The sequence below is a fragment of the Triticum aestivum genome, chromosome 6B, assembly GCF_018294505.1.
Source record: "Triticum aestivum cultivar Chinese Spring chromosome 6B, IWGSC CS RefSeq v2.1, whole genome shotgun sequence".
Classification (NCBI taxonomy): domain Eukaryota; kingdom Viridiplantae; phylum Streptophyta; class Magnoliopsida; order Poales; family Poaceae; genus Triticum; species Triticum aestivum.
In genome coordinates, this window is record NC_057810.1 from 606,842,213 (window position 1) to 606,853,670 (window position 11,458).

Below are 11,458 nucleotides of genomic sequence, written 5' to 3' on the forward strand. Positions count from 1 at the left end.
AACTTTTGCTTGATCGAGTGCATAGAATTCAATTAATTCGGGGAGATAGATAGATAGTAGATGGAAGCAAAACTGGTTAATTCGGCCGATCTCCGTCATCCGTACACGACGGCCCACGAAAAGCAATCGTTTTGTAGATGCGGCCGGTCTCCGTCTCTCGCCGTTTGTTGCTACGCCGGCCGCAGACTGACGTCTCCGACGAGCGGTGCACCCAAAAATGCAGTACCTGACAGCGTCTGTTCACGTGGTGATCGCGAGGTCGAAAACGATCGAACCGGTCACCGGGACGGGATATGTACCACCACCACGGCACCACCTCGGCAACCGAGCCGTTGCTCTCTCTCCTCTTTATAAAATACTGGCGCACCACACGCTCGCCACTTGCTCGCGCTCTCCCTCGCCCACGTTTCCCCGGCCGGCACAGGCTAAGCCAAGCTATAGGACCAGCACCCAGCTCTGGTCACGGGGAGCGTGTGTGTGCCCGTGTGCGGCTGCGGCGGGCCGGAGTGAGCGGGGATGGGGAACTGCCAGGCGGCGGAGGTGGCGGCGGCGGTGGTGCAGCACCCGGGCGGGCGGGTGGAGCGGCTCTACTGGTCCACCCCCGCGGCGGAGGTGATGCGCGCCAACCCGGGCCACTACGTCGCGCTCGTCACGCTCCGGGTCGCCGAGGAGCGCCAGGACGCCGACGGCGGCGGCGCCCGCCGCACCGTGCGGCTCACCCGCGTCAAGCTCCTCAAGCCCAAGGAGACGCTCCTCCTCGGCCACGTCTACCGCCTCATCACCGCCAACGGTAGGCTTCGAGTCACCGATTCTCGTCCTCTGCCTCTTCTCCTCCATGCTGTGCCCACTGCTAACATGGCATGGAAAAATGGTGCGCGCAGAGGTGACCAAGGCGGTGCAGGCGAGGAAGGAGGAGAAGCTGAGGAAGGCGCGGCAGCAGCTGCAGCAGCTGGAGTCGTCGACGCGGCAGAGCAAGCTGCGGCCGGCGGCGGACGGTGACGACGTCGACGACGACGACGACGAGGCCAGCTTGGATGAGAGTCTCGATCAGGTGGTTACATGGACTTGAGCTCTATTCAATCCAACTACTTCTCTCTCTCTCTCTCTCTCTCTCTCTCTCTCTCTCTCTCCGCCGGAAAAAAATTATATGAGACCAGGTCTCATATAATTTCCCCCTCCGCCGATGCCCCCATGCACGTTCTCTGCATGATTGATGCGCCTTTAATTGCCTTCCCTCCAAGGGCTACTGGTTAGTTGTTCCTCGCGATTCTCATGTCTTCTTCCTCAGTTCGTCCACACGCAACACTCGGAAGATGAATTTTATTTGGGTAATCGCCATTAGAATTTGTGCAGCTGCAAAATCTGCCTAGTTTCAGCAGAAACCGTTAGCATTTAGCTCAATGGAGAGAATCGGTTTGGAGTACCTGACACTGACAATTCTCAGTCCCCAATTGACATGCATAAAACAAGATGTGGTCCTGTGGATCCAATTGATTGATGCCATGTACCGTCCAGAAGGGAAATTAGTGCTTAAAATAGAGGGATGCAGAATGATAAAAGAATCATGATGGTAAATAAAATAGTGAAGAGTCGCAACTAGTGTCAGGAGCAAAGAATCGTCTGCGAGATCCCTTTCTGCTTCTGTTCTGAACCGCGGCAACATGCAAATGTTCCATCTTCTGATTACTCTACACCTGTGACTGCAGTTGGCACGCCAGGACGGAGGAGATGGCCACCGGAGCTCCGGCGCCCGGCACCGGCAATGGCGGCCCTCGCTGCACAGCATCGACGAGGCCGCGAGCTGAGCCCGGCCATGCATAGCCCTCGGTGGATCTTCTGTATTTTCGGCGTCCACCGGGCCTCGACAGATTAATCTAGCTCGCATCACATGGGTTGCTGCCACATCTGTGTTGGATCGCTTCTGAAGCGGCTCCGTCGATCGGAGCGTGTCCGTGTACATTTTCAGGGTTTCTCGTCAGGATCTGTTAGTAAGAGTGAGGCTGCTTTTTTTTTTACTCCTCTTGATACATTTGCACCTGATTAAGATGCATGAAAGAAGTTCAGAACACGAGTAGCTAATACTACATCCATACAAGAGATGATGCCATTGCCATGTACCAATGCACATGCACCTGTGCATCGATCTCGTTCATGCTCATGGCCTCTCATGAGTGATGGCGTTTCTCTGTGTTGTTGTTGCAATTCTTGGCGCCGAGTTCTCAATCATAAGCACGGCGCCGGCTGTGGGCGCACCTGCAAGCTGCGGCTGCAGGTGGTGGGACGGAATCGTGCGGAGAGCCTTTTGGGCTGGAAGCTCGTTGGGCAGATTCGCGTCGGCGCTGCACATTAGTTTATGCTCCTGCAGAGAGTTTAAAAGTTTGACGCCCACGGTACCTAAGCTCTGTCTGTTTGGCACTTTGGCATTTGGCAATGGTGGTTGGTCACATGCTCTCTGTGGGCTGCCCCGAACAACACAGGAGCTGACATTTCCACCATAGATTAATGGCCAAGCTGTTAGTTAGTTACTCCTACATGTTGCTAACCGCAGCTCGCGGCGATTGAATACTGGCAGCATCAGCTACTGTGCTTACCACTAGTTAATGTGGCCGGCACCAAATGGATCCACCCAGCCTCCCATGGCGGGGTGAGTTCCTCCGTAAGTGGCAGCTTTTGGCCAGTCCTGGACGCATCAACCGTATGTGGCAGCTTGGCGGTGGCAGCCGCTTTATCCATCAAAAGGCCAATTATGCAGGGTGATCATATGCTTTGGAGATCGCCTGCAGGCTGCGCCCGAGCCCGCGGTCGGAAATGAAATCTTCGCTTTAAGCTGGGATTTGGATTGTGTTTCTGCGCAAAAGTTACATGTACTACGTGCTTTCCTTGTTCATCAGAACCCTGAACGAAGCTCGCTAGAAGGACGACGACGATGAGTTTAGCTCGTGTCATGTGCCGTGGAGAAGTGCCACCGGCGGACTTAGCCTGGCATATCGGGCAAGCTATGTCATGCTTGACAGCGGACAACGGAGTACGTACTTGCTGAAGTACAAATCGAGACGGTTGGAGCACGTACGGAGCTATGTACAGCAACCAACGGCTAGCATTGCCATATCTCCCGTGTCCATCTTTCCGTTTCCTCAAACACACGGCACACTCAAGCGCGTGCCTCAGATTCACGGAGTACGCACGAATTTCCGCGTCTGGCCGACTTGAAGATTTGCCACTCCACGAAAACTCAAACGTGTGCTCGGTTCGGGTAGCGATCTGTGGCACGTAGGCACGACAGCACGTGGATTTCCCGCCATTCGATTGCTTCTCCGAAAATTAGTTTGAACTTTGCAGCAGGGACGGTGAGGGGCGGCTAGAGGCTCCCTGCCTGCGTGCTGACGGCGGCATTCGTCTTCACAACAAGGCTTCGTACGGTTCCAGTCAGCTGCGAGATCAGGGTGACGGTGGCGTCTGTGACATCATTTCCTTCTCGAGGCATCGTTGTTGCAGGTTGCGACACAATGCTCGGGTTGCTCTAGGGGAAACTCTAGATCTGGGTCTTCCGGTTCGAACGATGACGGCATCTTCGGTAAAAAAATATACGTGATCTAAGCGCTCTTATGTTTCTTCGCGGAGGAAGAAATAAAGATGGTTGTATGCATCATTTGCCACGGGCGGGGGTAATCCTCCTTTCGAAAATAATGACCATTTTTACATCAAAATACTCTTTATTGCAAGGTGATCACTGAGGGAGTCCTGGATTCAGGGGTCCTCAGGTGTCCGGTCTATTCAATATGGGCCGGACTGATGAGCCGTGAAGATAAAGCAGAAGACTATCTCCTGTGTCCAGGTAGGACTTCTATATGCGTGGACAGCAAGTTTGGTGCCCGGATGTACTGTTTCCTTCTTTGTAAACCGACTCTGTACCACCCTAGGCCCCTTCGATGTGTATATAAACCGGAGGGTTTAGTCCGTAGAGGCTATCAGAATAATCATAGGCAAGACAACTAGGGTTTAGCCATTACGATCTCGAGGTAGATCAACTCTTGTAACCCCTATACTCATCGAATACAATCAAGCAGGACGTAGGGTTTTACCTCCTTTAAGAGGGACCGAACCTAGGTAAACATCGTGTCCCCATTGTCCCTTGTTACCATTGATTCTTAGACTCACAGTTTGGCCCCCCTACCCGAGATCTGCCGGTTTTGACACCATCATTCGTGCTTTCATTGAGAGCTCCATTGTGTAGTCACGAAAAGCAATCTATGGCTCGCCTTGTCATCAACAACGACATCACTTCTGGAAGGAGCTTAACTTCAGGACAGATCCTCCAGCTCATCGATTTCTTTGTGGGTGCCCGCATGGCCATTAAGCCGACAGCGTTCCCCACGATCGCCAAACACCACCCCCACATCGGTCTCGAATACTTTGAAAAGACAGATTCGGCGGACATCTCATCCTTAAACGAGCTGCTAGATCGCATCACTGCCCTGGGCCTTTCAATAGACTATGATCGGTTAGTCACAAAAAAATAGACTATGATCAGATCGGGCTTAAAACTGACCAGAGGGAAATCAATCTCCCGCCGATCACTCACCTGGTAGCGATCGTCGAGGAACGAGCCGAAAATACTTTGAGGGAGTCCTGGATTAGGGGGTGTCCGGATGGCCGGACTATGACCTTTGGCCGGACTCCTGGACTATGAAGATACAAGATTGAAGACTCCGTCCCGTGTCCGGATGGGACTTTCCTTGGTGTGGAAGGCAAGCTTGGCGATACGATATGAAGATCTCCTCCTATTGTAACCGACTCTGTGTAAACCTAGCCCTCTCCGGTGTCTATATAAACCGGAGAGTTTTAGTCCGTAGGACGAACAACAATCATACCATAGGCTAGCTTCTAGGGTTTAGCCTCTCTGATCTTGTGGTAGATCCATTCTTGTACTACCCATATCATCAATATTAATCAAGCAGGAGTAGGGTTTTACCTCCATCGAGAGGGCCCGAACCTGGGTAAAAACATCGTGTCCCTTGTCTCCTGTTACCATCCGCCTAGACACACAGTTTGGGACCCCCTACCCGAGATCCGTCGGTTTTGACACCGACACTGGTGCTTTCATTGAGAGTTCCTCTGTGTCGTCACTGTCAGGAAGGATGCCGCACCCCGTCTTTAAAGACGACGCTGTTGCTAAAGGAGCTTTGGCTGTCGGCCAAACTCTCCGGCTAGGCAGGTTTTTGATGACCGCTTGTTCGGCCGCGCGCCGACGATGACCTCTCGGGCCATCGAAAGCAATCTTCACATCAGCTCGGAACTCGCCGAGCAGTTAGATCCGACGGAGCTCTCTTCCCTGAATGAGCTCCTGGATCGCATTGCCGCCCTAGGAGTCGCTACAGATTACGGCCAGATTGGGCTTAAACCCGATCAGAGAGAGATCGACTCTCCCCAGGTCACCCACCATGTTGAAGTGGTGGAAGAACAATGCGGCGCATCTTTGCCCGCTCTAAGGACCAGATGTGTCCGAATTCCCGACCCCTCCAAGCCGGATACCCGCGGAGGGGAGGATGATGCTCAAGTCCTGAACCTAAGGTAAGGCAGCAGGCCTGATTCATTGAATAATGTCCAAGAAAGCAAGCTTCCGAATTCGGAAACTTCTTGGCCCCTGAATCTTTTATCGGGCAAGGTTTCGGATTTAAATCCACCCGCCCACCCAACTATAAGGGATTTATCCCAAATACGGCAAGTGCCCAGAGAAACAGTACACCACTATTGGGCCAGATTCCTCCTGGTTATGAACAGGATAAAGGACTGCCGTGAGGAAGAAGCAATTTCATTCTTCTGTAACAACTGCACGGACATCGGAATCCTCAACACCATAAGTCGCCGCGACATTACACGCTTCGCTGACTTGACATCCATAGTACGAAAGTACTGTGCGACAGAAAGCGTTCGGAAAACCGAAGATAAATTCTGGGACAATCCGACCCTGAATACAACACGAGTCCGAAACAAAAGGGCGCATTATCGCCAGGCACCTGAGCCAAACATCAAAAAACAAAAACCCTCTATAGGGTATGGGACCGTACTGAAGGGATGGCTCAATGGACCCTGTAAAATTCATAGTTCAGGGGAAGTCACACCAACTCACAGCCTTAGAGCATGTTGGATACTCCGGCAGGTGGCCAGAAGTGGCGAGGAGCTTCTAACTCTAGAATCCGAAGAACACCACCCCAGAAACGCCAGTACAGTGTCGACAGTCTTCGAGACCTTAGCATCAAACAATGCGAGGAAACGAACCCTCCACAACCTTACCGAAGTCTACCAAGTAGCAACAATAAACCCATGGAGTGACACGGCTATTACTTTTAATGCCAGTGACGAATCTAAATTCCGGACAGCCCGAGCACCAGCCGCATTGGTCCTCGGTCCGATAGTGGACGGCTTCAACTTACAAAGGTACTCATGGACGGCGGCAGCGGACTTAACCTCATCTACAAGGAAACCCTGCGAAAAATGGAAATAGACTGGAGCCGCATTGAGCGAAGCAACACAACCTTCAGAGGAATAATACCAAGCCGGGAAGCGTGTTGTTCAGGGAAAATCACACTGGATGTGGTGTTCAGCACGCCGGATAATTACAGATCCGAGGAGGTCACATTTCAAGTGGCCCCGTTCAGCAGCGGATACCACGCTCTGCTAGGGCGAGAAGCATTTACAATTTTTCAAGCCATACCCCATTATGGGTACATGAAGCTCAAAATGCTCAGACCCAACGGAATCATCACTGTTGCGAGTGATCCGGACACAGCGCTCCGCGCCAAAAACAAGACAGCCGCACTGGCCCTGGAGGCATTATCCGAAGCCCTAGCGGCCGAGGAACTAACTGCGTTGCGCTCCACGGTGGACAGAGACGATGTGATACTAGATAAGAGATCTAAGTCCACCTCTTTCAAACCAGCGGACGAAATAGTCAAATTCCAAGTCCATCCAGCGGACCCCATACTAGTAGAAAAAGAGTCAAATGTGAGAAACATTAGTCCCAGTTTGTAACAGAACCGGCACTAATGTGTCCATTAGTGCCGGTTCCAACGGCTAGGCGGGAGGAGCTCTTTAGTACCGGTTCGTGGCGAACCTTTAGCACTGGTTCGTGCCACGAACCGGTACTAAAGAAAGTGGTGGCAGGATGTTGTCAGAGTGGGGCCCTTCCAGCACCTTTAGTACCGGTTCGTGGAACGAACCCGTACTAAAGGTCGTCCTATATAAACCCTTCGTCCACCCGCACTCTGTTCTTCCCCCTTTCCCCTCTCCCTCTCCTCTGTTCTTCCCTTCTTCCTCTCGAGTTCATCACAAAATTTGGCCCAAATTTGTCAAGATTTGCAGGCCCCCATCCATTCAAATGATCACCAAGGTTAGCAACTTTGTCCTTTCATCTCTCATTGCTAGATTAGCTCTTGCATTGGTTTATATAGTGATTAATTGTGGGTTTTAGTAATTTGGGAGGAATTATCTATGGTAGTATTTGATTTATATGCAATTTGAGGTCAAAATAACACTTAGTTTGCATATGTAGGTGTGTTTTACTTAGTGCCTTCTAAATCTCCGTCGTAACCACCGTCGATCGCCCGCACCGTCCCGTCGCCGGCACCACCTTGTGGTGAGCCTCTTGTTCATGAAATTTTATATAAAAAATTGATGTTTGTGTGATTTGGATATATAGTTACTCGTATAATTATCTTACCCGTACGTTGTTTGTTATACATAGTGCCATGGTTTTGATATCCGTCCCCGTCGGCCCTCGTCCTTGTTATGATTCGGATGTGGTATATTCTCTTTTAAAACTATTTGTTGCATTTCGTGTTTATGACAAATTATGCCCATCAAGTTGACATAGATATTTTTATCTAGGAGGTATGTGAACCGGAAATTCCAACGGACCCTATTGTCGAGAGGTTAAATTTAGTTGAAAGAGAAAACAAGTACTTGAAAGAAAAATTGAAAAGAATTGAGGGGGAGAAGATGGAATTGGAGTTGCATGTTGCCGATGTCGTCGATGATCACAAGATCAAGATGGAGAAAATGCGCTTGAAGATTAGAAATATTAGAAAATATGCCATTGATTGTCAGTTGCTATTGTCTGTAAGTGATTTCTTTCTGTAATTTAAGTCTCAAGCTAGCTGTAGTGATCCTCACGCCTCTTCCGCAGAGGCCTTATGACAAGTCCGAGGAGGAAAACGCAGCCACATTGAAGGCCGAGGTGGAAGCCCATTTTGCACCGAAACCGCCACCGCCGCCAAGGGAGAAAGTTCCTGAGGAAACGATTGACCACTTCATTCGTATGGCTCAACCACCAGCTCCCAAGCCTGTTGACACAGACTATGAGCGCCACATCAGGAAGTTAAATCGAGCACGTCTACCTAAGGAGGCGAGCTCGGGATCGAGCAAACAACAAGCAGCTATCAAAAAATGCGGGAAAACCATTCCCCAGCTGGGAGAACAGGCGGCACAATCGATCCCCTCGCTTGTTGTGCCAACAACACGTGACAGTACGCGCGCCCAATATTATTGTGGGCAAATAGTTTACGTTCCCGAGGTGGGCAATGTGGTAATAACCAAGGACCATATAATGCAGGCTGAAGTTCTCAACATCACTGTTGGACAACTCCTCGAGATCGTGCCCATGCCTGTGCTTATAGAGGATGAAATAAAACGGAAATATGTCCCGGGCCAACCTTTGGTCGAGCCAGACAAGGTCAAGAACCTCCCAACGAGAATGTATGAATTGCATCAATGGTACATGAACATTACCAAGATTTCCAATCGATTGTCCCTCATGGTGAATGTCAAGGAGGAGCATTACTTCCATGAGAAAGCTCTGTCCGTTGAGTATTCTGAACTGTTTCAGTTATACAATCAAGACGCACTCGACAAATCTATCGTCAGTTGCTATTGTGTGTAAGTGATTTCTTTCTGTAATTTAAGTCTCAAGCTAGCTGTAGTGATCCTTTTGATCAATCATTACTGTAATTATCCTCACTATATTCTTTTCTGTGGTATTATGCAGGATGAAGATGTATGAAATGAGAAAAGGTGGACGCTTTGGCATTGGGTTCATTGACCCAAACACCGTTAATGAATACACATGGCTAATAAATCCACATCATGAAAAGGCCGTAGAGGACAACATGCTAGAGTTCTTGAAGCGCCTCAAATACAATGAAGATATACTACTTCGTTACAACTTCCAGTGAGTCACACTGTCTTGTACTACAAATTCTCTGTTTTTGCCTAGTAGCTAGCTACATGTTTTTGCTTACATATGCCCGCTTAATTAAGACATGCAAACGTGTGTGCATGCAGATTTCACTAGATCTTGTGTATCATTAAAGTTGACGCCAGAACAGTTGAAATACTGGACTCACTACTCAAAGCAAATACTGACTATAACATCTTGTTTGGGATAGTCAACGGGTAATTTCAATCATTATTAACTATATATCTCGGCCTATTTAGTTTGTCATTTCATGATATGAACTATTTAATAACCCCTTTATTCATTTTCTTTGTCGGCGGGCAGGGCTTGGGCAAGGTTCATCAGCGTCACGGAAGGCGAATGGAAAAAAAGCTTAAATGGTTTCGACCCAAGGTAAGTAATTAAGTAGTACTAGCTAGCTAGCTAGCTGCCATCTCTTTAATTATCATCCTTGATTAATTATTATCTGATCAAATTCCATTCTCGTAAAGGCCCTGAAGCAGGCGCAGGGGACTGATCTGTGTGCATTCTGCGTTTGCGAGAAAATTCGCATGATGGCGTCCGAAAGGAGCAGATCTCAAAGACAGGAATGGGTACGCTTGTCAGAACACTATTCACAATTTTTACACCATTATCGATATCTAGTCACACAACTAATACACATGCATATTGATCTCCTTCTTAACAGTTCAAAGAGGTGCAGGAGAAGCTCCTAGAAACGGAGCGCGTAGAAGCACTTCAAGAGGAAATAGCGGGATTTTTGCTCGACTAGGTCATAAATCCGAAGGGAGAATACTATTACCCGCTACCGCCCCCATGAAAACCACTTCCAATTGTCATCGTGCTCCGAAGGCACCAATTAGGCTAATGCCACTGGCTCCGAAGGCAACATGCATATGTAGGAGAAATTATATATAGCTATACATGTGTGTATGTGTGAATTAATTAATATGGTGGTTTGTGAGACATTGATGATATATATATGCATGATTGGTTCTACTAGAAATTCTGTTTATATATATATATGCATAACGAGTACAATGTGTAGTATCGTAAAATACCAGCAAATGAAAAAGAATTAAAATGGAAACACAAAATTAAATGAAAAAGAAATCATAAAACTAAAAAAACCAAACCTTATAGTACCGGTTGGTCGGATTCATCAGAGATATAAAACATCCGGACTGGCTAGCAAACCTGGTGATGGTACCAAAGAAGGACAAATCCTGGCGCCTATGTGTCGATTTCAAAGACCTAAATAAGGCCTGCCCAAAGGATCCTTTCCCGCTCCCCCGAATTGATCAAATCATCGACGCCACCGCAGGACACGACTCATTGTGTTTCCTCAATGCATACTCTGGCTACCACCAAATCAAGATGGCAGAGTCAGACCAAGCTGCAACGGCATTCATCACCCCATACGGCCCATTCTGCTTCAACACGATGCCCTTCGGGCTCAAAAACGCCAGCGCAACATATCAGCGCATGATTCAGACATGTCTGGCCAACCAGATTGGCAAAACAGTTGAAGCATACGTAGATGACGTGGTCGTCAAAACCAAACACGTCGATACTCTCATCGACGACTTGAGGCTCACGTTCGACAATCTCCGAACATATGACATTAATCTCAACCCGGAAAAATGCGTTTTCCGCGTACCAGCCGGAAAGCTCTTGGGCTTCATCGTATCCGGTAGAGGAATTGAAGCAAACCCAGCCAAGATCCGAGCTCTGTCACAATTGGATACCCCAAAAGACCTCAAACAAATACAAAAATTGACAGGATGTGTGGCGGCTCTAAGCCGCTTTATCTCCCGCTTAGGAGAAAAGGCATTACCCCTCTATCGCCTCCTGCGGCGCATCGAACACTTCGAGTGGACGGATGCCGCCACGGCCGGACTCGAAGAAATAAAAGCCATAATGGCAACAAATCCAGTCCTGGCCGCGCCCAACACGGGCGAACCAATGCTATTATACATCGCGACAACCCATCAAGTTGTAAGCGCGGTGCTCGTCGTCGAACGAGAAACGGACGGACACAAGTTCCCTCTCCAAAAACCAGTTTACTACGTGTCCACTGTCCTAACTCCATGCAAGTCACGGTACCTGCATTATCAAAAGATAGCATACGCGGTGTTCATGGCATCCCGAAAGCTGCGACACTATTTTCAAGAGTGTTCAATAACAGTGGCATCCGAAGTACCTCTTAATGATATTATAAACAAC

The 11,458-nt window shown here is 49.0% G+C and overlaps 1 protein-coding gene across 1 annotated transcript; it reads left to right on the forward strand.

Moving 5' to 3' along the window:
• Positions 1–327: 327 nt before the first annotated feature.
• Positions 328–2,186, forward strand: LOC123138266 (uncharacterized). The gene is made up of 3 exons (XM_044558208.1): positions 328–790; positions 882–1,051; positions 1,707–2,186. Exons 1-3 carry the CDS (start codon positions 517–519, stop codon positions 1,803–1,805), a joined length of 543 nt encoding a protein of 180 aa, XP_044414143.1. The 5' UTR covers positions 328–516; the 3' UTR covers positions 1,806–2,186.
• The last annotated feature ends 9,272 nt before the right edge of the window (positions 2,187–11,458 follow it).

Excerpts from the sequence above, each read along its gene's own strand:
- LOC123138266 (XM_044558208.1), top strand. The coding sequence starts at position 517 with ATGGGGAACTGCCAGGCGGCGGAGGTGGCGGCGGCGGTGGTGCAGCAC. Across the intron at positions 791-881 it reads CCGCCTCATCACCGCCAACG|AGGTGACCAAGGCGGTGCAG; the intron begins GTAGGCTTCGAG and ends TGGTGCGCGCAG. Across the intron at positions 1,052-1,706 it reads TGGATGAGAGTCTCGATCAG|TTGGCACGCCAGGACGGAGG; the intron begins GTGGTTACATGG and ends CTGTGACTGCAG.